Source organism: Lepidochelys olivacea, assembly GCF_965140295.1.
Source record: "Lepidochelys olivacea isolate rLepOli2 genome assembly, chromosome: 11".
Classification (NCBI taxonomy): Eukaryota; Metazoa; Chordata; order Testudines; family Cheloniidae; genus Lepidochelys; species Lepidochelys olivacea.
Genome location: NC_140421.1, coordinates 18,885,219 through 18,904,972, shown reverse-complemented (window position 1 = coordinate 18,904,972; position 19,754 = coordinate 18,885,219). Strand labels below are relative to the sequence as shown.

Sequence of the window (19,754 nt, the reverse complement as noted above, 5' to 3'; positions counted from 1 at the left end):
AAAGCCATTTTTGTCGACTTAAAGGGCTCTTAAAATCAATTTCTGTACTCCCCAACAAGGGGATTAGCGCCAAAATCGACATCGTCGGGTCAAATTTGGGGTAGTGTGGATGCAATTCGACACTATTGACCTCTGGGAGCTATCCCAGAGTGCTCCATTGTGACCTCTCTGGACAGCGTTTTCAACTCAGATGCACTAGCCAGGTACACAGGAAAAGGATTGGGAACTTTTGAATTTCATTTCCTGTTTGGCCAGCGTGGCGTGACCATGCAGAGCTCATCAGCAGAGGTGACCATGCAGTCCCAGAATCGAAAAAGAGCTCCAGCATGGACCGAACAGGAGGTACTGGATCTGATCGCTGTGTGGGGAGAGGAATCCGTGCTATCAGAACTCTGTTCCAAAAAATGAAATGCCAAAATATTTGAAAAAAATCTCCAAGGACATGAAGGACAGAGGCTATAACAGGGACCCGCAGCAGTGCCATGTCAAAATTAAGGAGCTCAGGCAAGGCTACCAAACAACCAAAACAGGCAAACGGCTGCTCCAGGTCAGAACCCCAGACATGCCTCTTCTATGATGAGCTGCATGCAATTCTAGGTGGTGCCCCTACCACAACCCCACCCCTGTACGTGGACTCCTGCAATGGGGGAGTCTCATGCAACAGGGATGAGGATTTTGGGGACGAGGAAGATGATGATGAGAAGGATGAAACCGTTCTCCCCGTCAGGCCGGAACTTTTTTCACCTTGGATCCAATACCCCCTCAACCCTTCCAAGGCGGGCTCCTGGACCTTGAAGGCAGAGAAGGCACCTCTGGTGAGTGTACCTTTGTAAATATAATACATGGTTTAAAAGCAAGCGTGTTTAATGATTAATTTTCCCTGAAGACTTGGGATACATTCGCGGCCAGTACAGCTACTGGAGAAGTCTGTTAACGTGTCTGGGGATGGAGTGGAAATCCTCCAGGGACATCTCATTGAAGCTCTCCTGGATGTACTCCCAAAGCCTTTGCAAAAGGTTTCTGGGGAGGGCAGCCTTATTCTGTCCTCCATGATAGGACACTTTACCACGCCAGGCCAGTAGACTGTAGTCTGCAGTCATTGCACAACAAAGCATGGCAGCGTATGGTCCCAGTGTTTGCTGACATTCAAGCAACATCCGTTCTTTATTTCTCTCTGTTATCCTCAGGAGAGTGATATCATTCATGGTCACCTGGTTGAAATAGGGGAATTTTATTAAGGGGACATTCAAAGGTGGCTTATCCTGCTGGGCTGTTTGCCTGTGGCCGAAAAGAAATCATCCCAGCTTTTAGCCATGCGGTGTCAGTGTGTGGGTGTGTGTGTGTGTGGGGGGGGGGGCAGTTCACGCTGAGCTGTTCGTGTTTGGCTGGCAGGGATCTTCCCCGATACTAGTCACGTGGTGGGAGGAGGGGTGAAGCGATCATCCCGGAGAATTGGGTGTGGGGGGTTTAGTTGGGTTTGTGCTGCACGTTAACCCGAAAACTGCAGCCCCTCCTTTTAAATGGCCAACCCAATGGGTACTTGGTATGGGAAAGGAGGGCGCTGCTGTTTGAAACCATTCACCATGAAAGAGTCTACCCATTTTTCTCTAAAATGTGTCTTTTTCTCCTCCCGCAGCTGCAAATGTTTCAATGCTCCCCCTATCATCTCCATCCCAGAGGCTAGTGCAGATAAGGCGGCGAAAAAACTGCACTCACAACGAAATGTTCTCTGAGCTCATGCAGTCCTCCCGCACTGAAAGAGCTCAGCAGAATGCATGGAGGCAGACAACTGCAGAGTCCAGGAAATCAGAAAATGAACACGAGGAGAGGTGGCAGCAGCGTGATGAGAGGAGGCAGGAGGCAATGCTGAGCTAACTGGATGATCAAACGGATATGCTCCGGCATATGGCTGAGCTGCAGGAAAGGCAGCATGAGCACAGACTGCCGCTGCAGCCGCTGTGTAACTGCCTGCCCTCCTCCCAAGTTCCATAGCCTCCTCACCCAGACGCCCAAGAACGTGGTGGGGGAGCCCCCCCTCGGGGCACCCAACCACTCCATCCCAAGCAACAGAACGCTGGCATTCAATAAGTTTTGAAGTGCAGTGTGGCCTTGTCCTTCCCTGCTCCCCCACCCCTCCTGGGCTACCTTGGCAGTTATCCCCCCATTTGTGTGATAAATTAATAAAGAATGCAAGAATGTGAAGCAACAATGACTTTATTGCCTCTGCAAGCAGTGATCGAAGCGGGGAGGGCAGTTGGCTTACAGAGAAGTAGAGTGAACCAAGGGAGTGGGTTTTCATCAAGGAGAAACAAAAAGAACTGTCACACCATAGCCTGGCCAGTCATGAAACTGGTTTTCAAAGCTTCTCTGATGTGTAGCGCACCCTGCTGTGCTCTTCTAATTCCCCTGGTGTCTGGCTGTGTGTAATCAGTGGCCAGACGATTTGCCTCAACCTCCTACCCCGCCATAAATGTCTCCCCCTTATTCTCACAGATATTGTGGAGCATACAGCAAGCAGTAATGATGGGAATATTGGTTTTGCTGAGCTCTAACGAAGTCAGTAAACTGCGCCAGCGACCCTTTAAACGTCCAAATGCACATTCTATCACCATTCTGCACTTGCTCAGCCTATAGTTGAACAGCTCCTTACTACTGTCCAGTGTGCCTGCGTATGGCTTCATGAGCCATGGCATCAAGGGGTAGGCTGGGTCCCCAAGGATAACTATCGGCATTTCAACATCCCCAACAGTTATTTTCTGGTCTGGGAAGTAAGTCTCTTCCTGCAATTGTTCAAACAGACCAGAGTTCCTGAAGATGCGAGCATCATGTATCTTTCCCGGCCATCCCACGATGATGTTGGTGAAACGTCCCTTGTGATCCATCAGTCTTTGCAGCACCATTGAAAAGTACCCCTTGCGGTTTATGTACTAGCTGCCAACGTGGTCCAGTCCCAAGATAGGGACATGCATTCCATCTATCGCCCCACCACAGTTAGGGAACCCCATTGTAGCAAAGCCATCTACTATGACCTGCACATTTCCCCAGAGTCCCTTGATAGCAGCAGCTCAGTGATTGCGTTGGCTACTTGGTTCACAGCCACACCCAGAGTAGAACTGCCCACTCCAAATTGATTCCCGACTGACCGGTAGCTGTCTGGCGTTGCAAGCTTCCAGAGGGCTATTGCCACTCGCTTGTGAACTGTGAGGGCTTCTCTCATCTTGGTGTTCTTACACTTCAGAGCAGAAAAAAGCAAGTCAAAGTTCCATGAAATTGCCCTTACGCCTGCAAAAGTTTCGCAGCACCAGGGAATCATCCCAGACCTGCAACACTATGCGGTCCCACCAATCTGTCCTTGTTTCCTAGGCCCAGAATCAGCATTCCACTCCATGAACCTGCCCCATTACCACCAGGATGTCCATATTGCCAGGGCCCATACTTTGAGAGAAGTCCGTGTCCATGTCCTCATCGATGTCGTCACCGCGCTGCTGTCGCCTTCTCACCTGGTTTTGCAGGTTCTGGTTCTGAACATACTGCAGGATAATGCATGAGGTGTTTACAATGCTCATAAATGCCGCAGTGATCTGAGTGGTCTCCATGCTTGCCGCGGCATGGTGTCTGCAGGAGAGCAGAGTTGCAGCGAAAGCGGTGGATGACAATGGTTAGCAGGCCTACTGCACTGTCTGCTGCCAGCAGCACTAGGACACAACAGCAGTGGTGTCAGTGAGCTGAGCTGAGCGGGCTGCATGCTTGCCATAGTACGGCGTCTGTAGGAGAGCAAGAAAGCAGAGTTGCAGCGGAAGCGGTGGCTGACGACCTGCGAGGTGGATTCAGGAGAGCAGAGTTGCAGCGGAAGCGGGAGCCCATGACAGCCAATATGGAGAAATTTGCTATCAAGCCAAGAGCACGAGAGCAGAGTTGCAGCAGAAGCGGTGGTTCAATGATGATGGTTAACAGTCCTACTGCACTGTCTGCTGAAAGCAGTATGGCGTCCACACGGAAAAAAGGCGCGAAACCATTGTCTGCCGTTGCTTTCACAGAGGGAAGGGCGACTGATGACATGTACCTAAAACCACCCGCGACAATGTTTTTGCCCCATCAGGCATTGGGAGCTTAACCCAGAATTCCAATGGGCAGCGGAGAGTGAGGGAACTGTGGGATAGCTACCCACAGTGCAATGCTCCAAAACTCTACGCTAGCCACGGTACTGTGGACACACTCCACCGACTTAATGTGCTTAGTGGGGACACACACAATTGACCGTATAAAATCACTTCCTAGAAAATTGACTTCTATAAATTTGACCTAATATCGTAGTGTAGACATACCCTTAATGTTGGTAAAGCACTTCAAAAGTGTAATACATACATTGCAATATACATGACTGCAAATTCAGTCTCTATGCTCTATGCTCACAAATACATCTGTTGATGACAATGGTTGTCAGCAATGGGTCCTCCTGAACCAATGCTGAAAACAGTTTACCTGCTTATATGGATGGGATACATTATTTTAATTCACTATATGCTTCTGCCAAATCTAAAGAGCACTTTTTGCATCAGTGCTGAAAAAGTTTTTGTCCCATTCATACTGTTTATAATGTCAGTGCATGATGACTGATTACTGACACCTCCCACCACCCACAAGCTTTCAGGTAAGGGAGGGGTTTAGTACCTGAAATGCAGCTGAAATCAACACACTCACCCTCAACAGAAAAAGCACTTGTAATGTTTTGATGAATCTCTCCCTCACTTTAGAGGTAATAATAATAATAATAATAATTTAGACAGTGCTTTACAATTTCAAAGTGCTGTACAAAACAAACCAATTATGATGAGGCTGACCTACAAGACAACAATCAAAAGTCTCCTAACTTGAATGTGTGGTGTGGGGAGTACACCCAGGGAACTGGGGAGAAGAAAAAGACAATGGAAACCTAAGAACTTCAATGCCAATATCAGCAAAGGGCTCCCAATATTGCTACATAACAGGAGGGGGGTACCCCCCCAAAAAAAATAGAAAGAGACTTTAAAAACAGTGAGTAAGAAGCTACTATTTAAAAGGGAAGGTGAAAAATTAAGGTGGTGAAGGATATTAACAGCCGCTACATCTGAAACTATATTTAGAGATTTAAAATAAAAATAAAGTATTTTACATCACCCTGCTTTTATTAGCATACTTGAATGAACATTCACTGTTTCAGTCTCTATCTCCCCCACCAGTGTGCATATATGTCTACGCTTATTAAGTAATAGTATGTAATATAATTTTACATACACTGTATACCACATACCCTATTTATTAGATTACTACTATATATAATTAACACCCCTAGATTTTTTTTTAAACTGAATATACGTTACTAAATGTATTTTGCACCATTTTAGTGAATTTCCCTTGTTATAACTAACAGACCACATCAGCCATCAAGATATCCAGAGCAGTCTCCCTGCAAAATACCTGGAATCCCCAGCTCCAGTTTACCTGCTTGCCAGTCAACCTCATCCCTTAACTCTGGCATCAAGAGAAGCATACCTGCTCACCCACCTCCTGTGAAACCTAACACTCTAGGCCTCAATCTCAGGGCTGGCATCTGAAGAGGCTGTGCTGGTAAGGAGAGCTAGCCAGTGCATCTGACGGTACACCTTGAGCTCTCCTTTTCATTGGGCAAGAATGTTGGGGAAATATGAGGCATAGTGGAGCTCTTCCTACTGCTTTGGCAAAGAGGCTAAAACTAGGTGCCATACAAAAACAACAAAAGGGGCTAACAGAGAAAGCAACAGCTGAGAAGGAGGAGAAGGAAAAGAGAAAAATCAAGGGACATAATAAAATAAATATTGACTGGCTATTGGAGCAACAGTATTGAATATATATATATATATATATATATATATATATATATATATCTCCATCGTATATACCGCCCTCAAATGTCACGTAGCGTGCAAGGATCTTAGGAACTGGTTTCCCCTCTGGGTACTATTTTACTGCAATTGACATTGCAACCAGTCAGTGTGTGTGTTACACACACACACACACACACACACTTTTCACCCATGCAGAGAAGAGATGAATAGAAGATATAGTACCACAGTATATTGCTGGGTAGATGAGACTGGCAGGAGCGGGGGTGGATAAGAGACTGCAGAGTATTGAACAGGCTGTGAAGAAGACTGCAGAAACCGGATAGGCTGAAGAAGTAACAGTAACAGTTAATACCAGAGAAGGAAAAAAAAAAAAAAAAACAAAAACTGAGTAAACTGAGGTATTTTGCAATAGCATGACAATATAATTTAACAGAAAATTTGAAAAACTCCATATAGTAAGAACTAATGTGTTTTTACATATATTTATGTCCTATCAAGAGGGACATTTTGCTTATTATTAAATACAGTAAAACTATATGACAAAGCAGCAAACTAAGTATAATTTAAACATAGATAATTTTGCTACTTTCAATAGTTACATGTAAACCATTTTTGTTTTAAAGTATGTATATGCAGTTTAAATACATATTTCAGTTTTTAAATCCAGAACTAAGCAAGTACAAAAAACAAATCAAAACATGCCATTTTATTATTGAGCAAAAGGTGCATTTTGAAATACAACTGAATTTACCACTCCTAAAATCTTATATTCATAGTAGGGGCACCAAAAATACCAAAGATTTACCACCACTAACAACATTTGCCATATGTGACTAATATGGTATATAAATGCAAGATTATTGTGTTACAGCAGCAAGCCTGTAGGGGATGGGATAATTATGGAGAAGGCAACGACAGCTCTTGGGAAGAGGAAAGAAAATACATGCATGCTATATTGCTCTTGTACATCCCATACTAATAATAGGAAGTACAGATGAGTCTGACCAGTTTCAAGAAGACTTAACTCTGTAGGCTGCAGAGCTTAAGCTCTAGTGTAGATGCAGCTTGAGCACACAGAACAGAAGATTTAACACAAGGAAAATAGACCAAGATGACGGTGAAGGTAAAAGGCCCATGAATAACTTTTCAACGAGTTTGAGCAAGGTTGTGCGTCACTACCTAAAGCTGGTGAGGCAAGAGCCTGTACTTAGATGCTAGGAATCACTGCTGTAAAAGTAGGACTATTTTATGGGGGTTTGGGTCAGGCTTAAAGTGGTCTGTTAGCTTCCTTTAACACAAGAATAGGAGGTTAAAATAGATCCAATTCTTTAGTGTTATTATACATCACTATGAAATGTACAAATTAATCCTTTGAAAGTGTCATGAGGTCATGTCATGACTTAAATTAAGAGATTTGGGACAGGGACTGGAAAAGAAAGGGAATGTAGCTCTCCATGTGAAAATGAAATAATTAGTCTAATATACAGTATAGGGAGAGGGCAGAAAGGATAGAGAGTTTGGCCCTTGTTAAATGTTTACCATTTGAGCCCTGGTTCAGTTACTTTCTTTCTGCTAAGCAGTAACAGTGGTGTTAGTAAGGTGGTGATGCTTGCTACATCTTTGATATCAGAACCTTGACAGTTCTTCTTTACGTTTTTTATGTGTTTTAGGAAAACGTGACTGCTCTGTCACATCATCTGGAAGACTGGTAGGTCTGGTGATTGAAAAGAATATCCAGTTACATGTATGTGGCTAGTTAATGCTTCTCTTTCAAAAAATTCCACAACAAATCAGTCTACTATTTTCTTATTATTGGATGGTAAGAAGGCTCAGTCGAGCATCGTGTATTTGACGTGCACCTGTGATAGGATGTGATTAGCTGCTGGTTGCTGCTGAGGTGGTTGCTGTGGAGGTCCAGGCACTTGGGTCCTAACAGGTTGCTGAAGCATAGGAGGATTATACACAACAGGAGTGCCATCTGGGTTAATGAATGGCTGACCTAGAGTATAGAGAAAAAAAATAAAAGACACGTTATTTAGGTTGACAGACTGCTATAAATATATTTAAATCCAACTATATCAAAAAAAGTCTGATAATATAACATGAGATCTGAACTACTGTATTTTATACTAATTTTTTGTTGTATTACTAAATACTTGCCATTAGAATTAGAACGGCAATTACCAAAGGCCTCATTTGCAAGATTATTTGTAATTAAAAGCCCATATATTTCTGTGATAAATAGTGATCATGTCCAGAAAATAGCTAGTCATTTACCAAAGGCAAATTTATGGACTAAAATGGATGACCAATATTTATTTGCGTCAGTCTTGAAAGATCTTTTTCAATTATATGGACTGAAAAAAGTATAAGGAGAAGAAGAAAATTCATAAAACAGTTTTCTTTTCCTCATATCCCTAAGAAGCAATTTAAAAGTGTCTCCCTTATCAGCTAAAATGCCAGCCAAGATGTATGGTAATGTAGAAAGAGAAATTATTTCTCTTTCCATTAAACAGTAGTTATAATTACATTGCCGTTTTTGTCATTAAGAACCTTTTAAAGAGCCATCCTCCCTAAAGTGAATTTATTCAAAACTTTCAGCTGAACTGATATTTAATACTATATTCCCATGAAATATTTGCATCCCCAACATTGAGGCAGCCTGCTAATGTAAGAGAACCAAAAAGTGAAAATGTTTAAAAGCTGACTATAAGTAATAATGAAAATGACTGATTTCAATGTTTGAGCTTAGCAAAGCTCAAACGATGCAAAAAGGAAACAGAACAGCAAAAAGTGGAAAAAATAAAACTAGATTTTAAAACTTATCATAATCTAGGGTTTTATTTGTAACAAATATGTTTACAAAAAAAAATTAACCTGAGAATTTCCATTTAAAGATGAGGGACTGAGAGCCAACTTCCTGTCTCATTTCCCTACATCAGCCTGAGCCTAGCTAGTTTGGTAGTAACAAGAAATTCTCATCATTTCCATATAGTCGAGGCACCCATGTGTGTATATGCTAATGAAATCTTTTCAGTTTTACCTGCGGACTGTCACATTCCTCCAAGGATAGAAATTTAGTTTCCACATGAGGATATTTCAGTGAGGGGCATAAGACAGAAGCTAGATTAAGGAGACCAAACACCACATCTCAAATAGGCTACAGAGGTTTGCATAACAAAGGGATGTGGGAAAGGCCCAATGTCCAGTCTAAGGTTATGTCCAGACTAGGAGCTGAGAGTGTGGTTCCCAGTGTGGGTAGACATACTCACGCTAGCTCTCAGTGAACTACCGCGTTAAAAAACAGTTGCGGTAGCACAGGCAGCAGTGAGCAGCAGCACCGGTTAGCAGTCCCAAATACGAACCCACAGGATTCAGGTGGGTTTGTACTTAGGGCACCTACCCCATGCTACCACTGCCCGTGCTACTGCTGCCACACTATTTTTAGCATGCTAGCTTGATGAAAGCTGGCGTGAGTATGTCTACTGGAGCTGGGAATCACCATCCCAGCTTCAAGTGGATGTAGCTTAAGACTGGGCCCATTCATTTGATATGTTCCAACTATATTTGATTTGGCCTAACACTTCTCCTTCAATCTCAGGGACTGGGGATCCATGGAGATATTCTTCACAGCCTTAGGGAGTCCAGGATTTTTCATTCCCCTTCCCCCCCCCCACTTTCTAGGCTGACTAAGATCACTCTTGCTCTCCACTGTGACTAGGAGGGAGAGATGGGGGAAGAGCCTTCTCTGGCTGTCTGGGAAGAGAGAGACAAAGCACATTGACTCTCTCACACTGCTAAGTCTGCAGAAATCACTGTCAGGGAAAGTAAGAACTTAACCTGTGCTCTTTGAACTCTATCTCATGTGAAAAGGCAGAGCTAGAAGAGCCATCACTTCTTCCCAAACTGCCCATGAATATCGGTTATCATCTGGGAACTCATCTGAACAGAATGTTGCTGATATTCATACTGTTCTGGAAGGGTATTAATGTCATTCAACCATTCCTACTGAAGGATCCTTTCCTGTAAGCTTATCACATAGGCCTCCAATAGTGAAAACAAAATTAATGACCGAGAAAAGTATAAATATGTAATTAATGGGCCACACTATTTGAAATCAAGACAGTTTTATAAAATGAATTAAATTTTAGTTCAGGTAGTTTCAGGTACCTGCTCTTAAGTCGTCCTGCCAACTAGTGGGGTTTTACAATCCTTCCCCGACCCCCACTTTTTTATTTATTTATTTTTTAATAAAAAGATTTCTTGGTCTTCAGTTGCTATGTAGAAGACCCACGAACAAAACATAGGAAAACTGACTAACAATACAAATGCAAAAAGTGAAACCGACCACACACAAAATGCTGTCAAAAACACTAAGTAAACAAACTGAAAAAAGAGAAAGTATTTTTCTCTTAAAATTAAAATTATTTATACCAGTAAATACAATAAAACGATGCAAATATAATTTTCAAGTTGATGATGTTCCTTTGAATGTGCAATGTTTGCCCAATTGAGTGATGACTCTGAAAACTTCTACAATCATTAAACCCAGTAAACGCGGGAGGGGTAAGCTGATTGGTAAATTTGAGACATTAGATCCGAGGAATGTAGGCTAACGAAGGGATTATTACACCTTAGTTTGAACTATAGTGTAGCTGTTAGTCCGAACCTGGCAGGGAAATGGTTATCACCTTGCTAGCAAGAAGTCTGTTTACTTATGGCTCTGGCTAAGACTCTTTCAACTCCAGTATAGATAGAGCCTAAAGTTCTTAATTTTCTGGTGCGAGTGCTTCACCTTGCTATGACAGTGACTGTGGCATAATATAGATGAATGGTCAATAGGAACCACTTATCAACTATGCAACTGTTGTTTTATGACTAGACTAGGGATGCTGCTACAGCATCCAGCCCTAAGATACTAAATATACCATCTTCAGTTTACAATAAGCACCTGGGGCTGGGAAATGCATGCTATTTCCGGGTACTGGTTTCTCAATTTATAACATGGCTGGCTTTAGCCATTCCTTCCATAAGGCACATACGGAGAAAGATTTAAGTAACTGATACAAGTACAAACAGAACCATGAACGTAAAATGTTTTCTCTAATATGGCTTACCATATTAGCACATGATTTATTTTAAGGAAAAAAATATAGTCAGGGCTGAAAGATAATGGATTTATTTAGTTAAGTACAAAACTACAGTTTCAAAAGTAAAATAATTTAACTCCCATTTCCCCCCCCCCAAAAAAAATATGACCCTAAAGGAAACGAAAAGTACTCTGATGAGACAAAAACAATTTTTTAAAAATGTAACTTGCCATGTATTACAATTAATAAAATAAGGCTGTAGCTTGATAAGGAAGATATCCCCAAAGATTTCATTTTCTAGAATTAAAAAATTATCAAAAAATCCTTTGTTTATACTAACTTCCATTATATAAAAAGCTTCCCCAAATATTAAGACGTGATACAAACAATATATTAAACATGTATAATACAGTATTCCTGAACTTTTTTGATAGTTCCTCAAGCATAGACTTAGCTTTACTATAACCTGTAGGCTAATCCAGTCTGATAACAGCAGGTTTCCTCCCATCCCTACTATTGTGATGTAAGCATAATGGCTACCTATCAGAACATTTATATTAAGTGCACTGAGCAAACACTAAAAACACACAACTCTGAAAAAGTTGGGGGGGGTTGGGGGGGGGGAAGGAGGGAAGGAAAAGACAACACTACAATACACTCACAAGTTCAACAGTTTACACGTTATTCCAAAGTTCTAAACCATAATAAAAATGTCCACAACTGGATACCAACCTGTTTGAGGGTTGATCAGAATACTGCCAGGTGGTATGCCTGCCGCTTCCAAGGGAAGCAAAAAGAAGCTAGTGCTAGTAGGTGTCACTTGCCCACTTATGCCACCATCAAAGGAAAGAGATTTACTAGTGCTGACAGTTGGATAGACAGCAGGTGTGCCATGAGAAGGCTGGCTTAGAGCTGTGACTGGAAGAGGCTGCTGGGTGTGAGAAAGAGAACCCGTGGATGACCCTACACTACTAGAAGACTCTGAACCTAGGAAAGGAGTAATGAGAAATTGTTTTTACCTAGAGTCAGAAACATCATGCTCATTTAAATATATAATTTTTAAAAGCTTACCCTTAAATAACAGCATGTAACTACAGTATTAGACTATGGATTTTTCAATAAAGCCTGAACAGAGCACATCTATTGACAAGCGTCTTTCTGTAAACTCTGGGACTGATTTTACATTGCCTTGCTCTTTGTTTAGTCTTTTGCAAACGAGCAAAATGAATATGAAATCAAAATGGTACCGTATTATACCCACTTTGCACAAGTGCTAATGACTACATAAGGTGCAAGGGACTGGAGAATCAGACAGCCGAAGCATGCAACTAAAAGCTATCTTCTAATAACCCAGCCACCAAAAAGTCCCTAAAATATGTCTCTAGATATTTTTGAACAGCATTTGTCTTTTTCTAAAGTCCCCTTTGAATATACAGTTCATAACATTTTCTATTAGACCTTTGCCATAATAGTTGCATAACATGCAGGTGCAGAAAATTAATGTAAATGTTTAAGCATAAGAAATCTTAATCAGCAGCCACTAAATAACCTAGAGGAGAAAACAAGACTCAAAACAATGCTGTGATGAAAATTATGTCATTTAAAAATCAATGAAACTATTTTAAGATTATTTGAACTGCCTTTGCAGAAAATTATAAATTATTATACTTTATCTTTGTATTGCATTTTTTACCCATACATCTCAAAGCAGTTAAAGGTAAATATTAACAACTTCATTTTACAGATGAGATAACTGAGGTACAAAGAGATTAAGTAAATTGCCCAATCCACAATCACTGTATCCCAGTGCAATGATCAATCTCCACTTGCCCATAGTCCTTTTCTTGATTTCACAGTTTTCTTACATCTGCATCAGCTTCTAGATCATGTAGAGACATTAGACTTATCTTTAACTATGTTGACTTCAATCAAAATTTATACATTTAGGCCCATATTTATTTACTTTAAATCACCACAACCTATGAATGCAGTGAAACAACCACCACCAATATTGACCTTTTCAAGTTAGGGTCCCATCTTTCAGAAATCAAAATAAAAGTTTTCATTTTTAGCAAGGTATTTTCTTCTACTAATTTGGTGAGAGAAAACCTTTCTATAATGTATCTGATATAGATTATGGTACAACTATAATTGACTTTATCAAAAGTCATCTCAAATAATGCTATTCCATTGCTAAACTAAATAGCCAAAATTTATGCCATAGACTTTGAAATATATACAAAGTACTAAAGAGAAACATTTCTCAACAACATTTTATCAGATCTTCATTTCATACAGAAATTCTGCTTATGATGTTAATATCTCCTGTGTTATTGAAATATGCTTTAATGTACTTTATTTCCCTTTTATATTTTGGTGGGGGGTAGTGGGGGTTTAGTGTTTAATGGCAAATGTTTAATGGATCATCACTGAAGACAGGGTTTATAGCACTGACTAAAGCAAAGTATAATACAGACAAGCACTCACATCCTTTTACTTTCCTACACAGCACTATCTATAATCTTAAACTAAACAAGTGAGTGTAGTGGTTAAGCCCTGAAACTCCCCAGTGCAGAGAATGCCAATTGTGTCTTATTGGCTGATCACTTTAGAATATGGGTGACCTGTCCAATATGCACTAAACAGGCTACCAAATTTGTTTCACTTTCTATCGCAACAGGATCTGAAGCCAGGTCTTCTGAAGCAGACAAAACACTGTTTATAGATACAGAATAAATTATGAGCTAGCACACCTCTGACTCACAGAATCTCATAGAACAAGTACGTAGTTCATTCTTCTTCAGTAAGACAATTCACTATGATGAAAATTCATGTTACTGGGGTTTATTCTGAATTAAATGTAAACTTCATTTCTAACATTGCCAGTTAGAAACAATGGAACAAATATGAATAATAATCCACAGGCTTTATTACTGAATTGGTTCTAATTAAAGGGATATCAATGGGATATCAACGTACAGTTTTCTGCAAGTTTGCCATGCAGCTTTGACTGAAGAGATGAACTCAGACTCAAACCGTTCTGAACTGTAACTCTGTTCCCCGCCCCCATAAAGTATTAAATTGTTTTATTCTGACAAGTATTTCTACATACTTTCACGGATATGGAACAAATTCCACTAGCTAGCAAAGGCCTTCTATAACTTGCTTCTCACTTTACAACTAGAGTTCCAAGATCTTCATTTCATTTCCAATATGAACTCTATTTTTATAGAAAGTTAAACACACAATGGGCCTAATCCTGTAGCCAGTCTTAGTATTCAACACCCATTGCAGTCAAGATGCATTCTGCGCACAGAGGAGTTACAAGATTGGGCCCTACGCGTATGTATACAAATGCAGTGTGCATTAACTATCAGGCAAACTGGTACTTTGCTGCTACATAAAACTGCTGACTTGTACAGATTTATTATACCTGTCTTAGACAGCTTGCCTGTGCTTTTGCTGCTTCCAGAGCTATCTCCTCTTGTCAGAACTGAAATCCCACTGAAGCTGCTGGCTTTCGTTACAACTGGCTTCAAATTGCGGATGGAATTATCAGAGTCCGTGCTGCTCCAGGGTCGGGGTTCAGAGTACTGCAGCTCATTTTCAGTACTGCTTTGATGGCTGTTGGCTGATCTCCCTGAAGCTTCCTTATTGACTCTGTAATTTATAAACTAATCTTTTAATACATGCATTGTTTGCAAAATAAAGAAAAAAATTAAGATAAAATGCATGAAGAATACTTTGAGATTAAAAATAATGCATAATAATACCTAAATATCTGCCGCCTTTGCTGCGTACTATTAGTTTCCTCCTCTTGGATTCTGTTGACATTTTTAACAAGAGAGCTTAGTATTTATTAAGAAAATGTAAATAGGAACCAATTTAAATTGTAAATACTCTTACCTTCTGTCAATAAGATAATTCTCTTGGGAACACAGGGCCTGGAAAAAAAAGTATAAAATACAATTTAATTTTAATTATTTTCCTTAATAATGCATAGAGACTCTAATCAAGATGAGACCCGATGGTGTTATTTTTTTTACTCCAATACTCAACGTCGCCCAGCTCTTCCCGTATAGTATTCCGATCCTCTTTTGCATTGACGATGCCTCCCAACTTTGTATCATCAGAAGATTTCATTAGCACACACTTACTTTTTGAGCCAAGATAATAAATGAAAATATTATATAAGATCAGTCCCAAGACTGTTTCTCGAGGAACTCCACCAGTAAACTCCCTTCAGTCCAAGAGTTCACCTTTCAGTACAATCCATTGTAACCTCTTTAGCCATGTCCTTACCCATTTTGCAATTCTCGTACTAATCCCCATCTTCTCCAGAATTAACTAATAAATTTTCCATGTGATAACATATCAAATGCTTCACTGAAGTTCAGTGAGATTAGATCTACTATATTTCCCTGGACCCAAAAAATTAGTTATCTTCTCAAAGAAAGATATCTGATTAGTTTGGCACAATCCATGTTTGGTAAACTAATGTTGCATTTTATCCCATTTTCCATTTACTTCCATGTCTTTACACCTTTTTACCTTCAACATTTATTCTGAAGCCTTGAATACTACTGGAGGTCAGACAAATGGGTCTGTAGTTGCCTGGATCACTCCTTCTCACTTATCTCCCTTCTTAAATATAGGTACTATGTTTTCTATTCTTCCGTTATTTGTTTCCATCCCAATTTAATAGTTTATTACTGTAATTTTATATGCCAGTTTTCAGCATGCTGTAATGGAGATTATCTAGATACCCTGCCTTGAGTGCATTAAGATCTTTGAGGTTTGCTTCCACCTTGGATGTGGCAACATCTATTGGCTACCTTGCCTTTCCCCCCCATGTTCTACATTATTATCCTTATTGAAAACTGAGGCAAAGAGCTCATTTAAGTTTGTGGCTCATACCTGGGTCTCTACCCCATCCTCACTGCATACCAGTCCCACTTCTTTTCTTGTTCTATTTTTATTTATATGACTAAAAATGGTTTGCTATTTGTTTTAATTTCCTTTGCAGGTTTAATTCATCTTGACTTTTGGCAATTTACACTTAATTCCTACAATTTCTGACCTTCAAGATGTAGCTTTCTTTGTTGATCAGTCCTTTCTTCCATTCATTTTAGGGTCTCTGCTTACTCCTATAATACCCTTTTTGAGGTGGTTATTCATCCAGTTATGTCTGGAGCCCTTTCCTTCAATTTTCCCCCCCTTGTTTGGAATGTAAATTCAATACTTTTTTACACCTTTGACACCAAGAAATTCCAAATCTCCTCCACTTTTACATCTCTGAGCTCTTTAGTCTAACTGATTTAACTAACTAGTTCCCTTAATTTCTGAAAATCTGCCCTTTTAAAAATCAAAAACTTTCCTTACCAACCTGTTTTTTCATTATTCCATTTAATTTACACTTAATCAGCTCCTCATCACTTGATCCAATGCTATTTTTTATGACCACTGCTTCTGTGAGGTCTTCACTATTTACCAAAACCAAGCCTAAAACATCATCAACTCTTGCTGGTTATTTGGTGAAGAAATATGTCAGCTATTATATCTAGGAATAATTGGGCCCTACCATTATTAGTAGCATTTGCTCTCCAATCTATAGCCAGGAAATTAAAGTCTCCCATAACAATAATTCCTGGGAGTAGTTGTTATCTTTCTATATTAAAAATAGATTTCTACTCTATCCATATCCAAATCCTACTCTGCGGGATCTATAACAGACCCTGAGCCCTACTGCAATAGGCACTCTTTCACAATCCTTTCCCAAAATGATTTTGGCCCAAACCATTTCTGTTTTATCCATGCTATCTTATTTCTTTACAATCTAGCACATCACTGATGTACAATGCTACCCCCACCACATTTATCTTTATTTCTCTGTCTTGAACAGCTCATATTCTTCAATACCTATATTTTAGTAATGATTGTTATTCTGCCATGTTTCTGTTATCCTTATAAAATCTGTTTTCACATCCTGCACCAATAGTTCTAGTTCTTCCATTTTGTTGCCCAGTCTCCTTCCATTAAGGTATAAAAATCTCAGCTGCCTCTCTCTGCCCTCAACCAATTTCCTAGTTCCTAGTTCCTATAGCCTTTTTGCTCTCCATACTCCTACCCTGATGTGTTCAAATAACTATTTTTGAGCTCTGTGAGTGTAAAAAGCATATTATTACATCAATATAGCTCCCTACAGTCAGACAGATACCATAAAGGAATGTAGTGATCTGAAAGCCAAATTATGATCTCCCAACCTTTTCACTCATCTGCACTAAGCAACCATTATCTACTTACATAACAGTGTGGAATGATTATGGGCTACTGAGAAAAATATCACATTTTCACGATATTTGACATATTTATTTTGTCAGTACTTAAATATATTAATGACTATTCAAGTGAACCCAAAGGCAAGGAAACAATATGTAAAAAAATTGAAGCCTAACAATTATCTATCTAAGGTATTCTTATTTACATACAAACAATAGAAAGGGATTGCACAGTGACTGAGAGGCTCACGCACTCTCTGCCAAAGTTCCTTGGGCGGTCAGAAGGAACTGAGAGGCAGTTGGAGTGGCCTCGACCTTTATCCTCTCAAGTGGGAGGGAAGAGGACACTCTCAGGGTGCAGACACAGCCCAAATACACTGTTGGCCAAAAGAATCCAAACTTAAGTGCATGGCACAAGCACATCAACTGTAATATATTTGGACAAGCACTTGAAGAATCATTACTTCTGAACATTCTGGGTTGAACAATTGTTTCTTAGTTTAGGTTGATTGCTTTCGAAAGGAATAACAACACAGAGGTCAAGGAAAAAATACAAAATTAAAATAAGAAAAAGTAAATGTTGTGGTAAGTACTGTAGAAGTCCGAATAATTTGTTAACAAAAGTTTGTTCTCTTTTGCTGTTGGACAAAGTGAAAAATGCTTTTCGATATATACAGGTGCTGCAAAACTAGTCTACCAAAGATTATTCTCCTCATTTTAGAATGAGAATCTGTTTTTAGTATTTTTTGTGCAGAGAACGCAAAAAGGCAATTATGTAAAAAGGTACCTTTTAAAATAGATGTCCTTCCTGTATGTTTTTTATTTATGCTTATTTTACTGACAAACAAGGCTGAATTCCAGTTAGCACTGCAGAGTTAATACTGCTCTGGCACAGTGAGTTGGATATTTTACTTGCTCAGACATCATCATAATGATCATCGAAACCATCAGAACTGTTAAGTAATTTTTTTAAAATGCATATAGATGAAAACCTATATCATTAAGAAGAAAAATCCTTTTAAATATGAACTTTGGGTACATGTACCTATAAAATTGTCAGACAGAAAAAAATTTCCCAAGAGAAAGATGCAGTGAGATTTCCTTTTGATTTAATACCTACATCTTGTGCAAATATTCGTTCTCTAGCTCTCTGGTATTCTTCTTCTCGTTCTTCTATAGATTTGCTTCTTCTGTCATCTTTTAAGCGTATTCGCATCTAAATTAAATTAAGTGATTAGATTAAATACTAATTTCTACAAGGAAAAATAGTATGAATTTATAGTCAAAGCATCAGTATGAAAAAAATAAAATTCCATACATTTACCTGGTTATCATCTTTGTCTAAACTAGAATTCTCTCTTTTAAGGATGTACCGTTTCTGAAAATCTTCACATTTCTCATCCTTTATATGCTCACAAAACTTTTGATCAGGTCTAAGGAAAGTGATTAGGAAAAAAAGTTACATTTCAGACAAAATGATGAATGATCTTATAAATATATAAATCCATATATTGTATATCAATATAAGAGACACACTGACACCAAGTGAAATAGTTTGAGAAACATTCTATTAAAATATCACATATAAAATACTACAATTTGACTGGAGTGTTGGGTTTCATAATAAGCGGTCGACCTGCAAACTGAAAAAATATCAAAAACATAACACGTTTCTGTAACCTGACAATTCTTGCTGTCATGATGCATACGAAACCTTTTTCTAAAACAGACCTATTCTTCCTTCAAAGTATGTTTTCAATTCCCAATGAAAGTAGCAAGCAAACAGGTTTCACTGGGGACTCAGAAGTTTCTCATAATCTATAGTTGTAGCAATGCAAGGGAATTTGGGATGTGCATGAGACTGAATGATAAGTGTCTACTCCTTAAACAGCCACAAAACTTATTTCAAGGGAAATTAGAATATAAGGAGATGGGAGTGATGGAAAACAAATTAAACGGTTAAAATGAACAATAGAAAAAGGCAAGAGGAGGAAGAACGCAGTCATGCATGCAAGCGGAAGTCTAGCAAGAATGCAGGAAGCTAGAGTTCATGACAGCTTTGTTTTGGTTTTTTAAATCCAACTGCCTTATGAATGGATCACGAGACCCCCTCCAAACTACTGTTAGGTACCAAAAACTACTGACAACAATGGCAACTATGCTAAATTATTTACAGTCGCATGATCAGACAACTGGAAGGAATTTGGCTACTGAAGGGTATAAACATATATATGGTCTGTATTTCGGGGTTTTTTTAAGTTATTACTCAGAGCATTTGTATAAAAGCAGGATTTTTTTTCTTTATAATGTGAACTGCAGTACTTTTAACCAAACCTAACTAAATGGTTGCTGGATGCCCATACATAATTAGCAGGCATTTCAGAGAACCTTTAGACTGTCTTACCTCTTTCTTTTAAAGGTCCCTGAATTTACTGCCCTGCAATCACCAACTTCCCACTCCACTGAGACGTCCCAGTGTGGACTGGGTTGTTGATATCAGTAACACCACTGATCGACGCTGG

General features: G+C 39.4%; 1 protein-coding gene across 8 annotated transcripts in view; it reads right to left on the bottom strand.

Annotated features, from left to right (window-relative positions):
* The window catches only part of R3HDM1 (R3H domain containing 1), a 163,914-nt gene that overhangs the window by 47,900 nt on the left and 96,260 nt on the right, over positions 1–19,754 (bottom strand). For 4 of the 8 annotated variants that reach the window (XM_084643971.1, XM_084643965.1, XM_084643967.1 and 1 more), the window contains 8 exons: positions 18,557–18,665; positions 18,353–18,448; positions 14,861–14,898; positions 14,728–14,778; positions 14,388–14,614; positions 11,687–11,941; positions 7,724–7,863; positions 6,087–6,188 (listed from right to left, as the gene is read on the bottom strand). In XM_084643971.1, coding sequence (XP_084500097.1) covers positions 6,087–6,188; positions 7,724–7,863; positions 11,687–11,941; positions 14,388–14,614; positions 14,728–14,778; positions 14,861–14,898; positions 18,353–18,448; positions 18,557–18,665 — 1,018 coding nt within the window. The remainder of the gene's footprint in view (positions 1–6,086; positions 6,189–7,723; positions 7,864–11,686; positions 11,942–14,387; positions 14,615–14,727; positions 14,779–14,860; positions 14,899–18,352; positions 18,449–18,556; positions 18,666–19,754) is intronic. The other 4 variants (XM_084643966.1, XM_084643968.1, XM_084643970.1 and 1 more) reach the window with 4 other exon arrangements.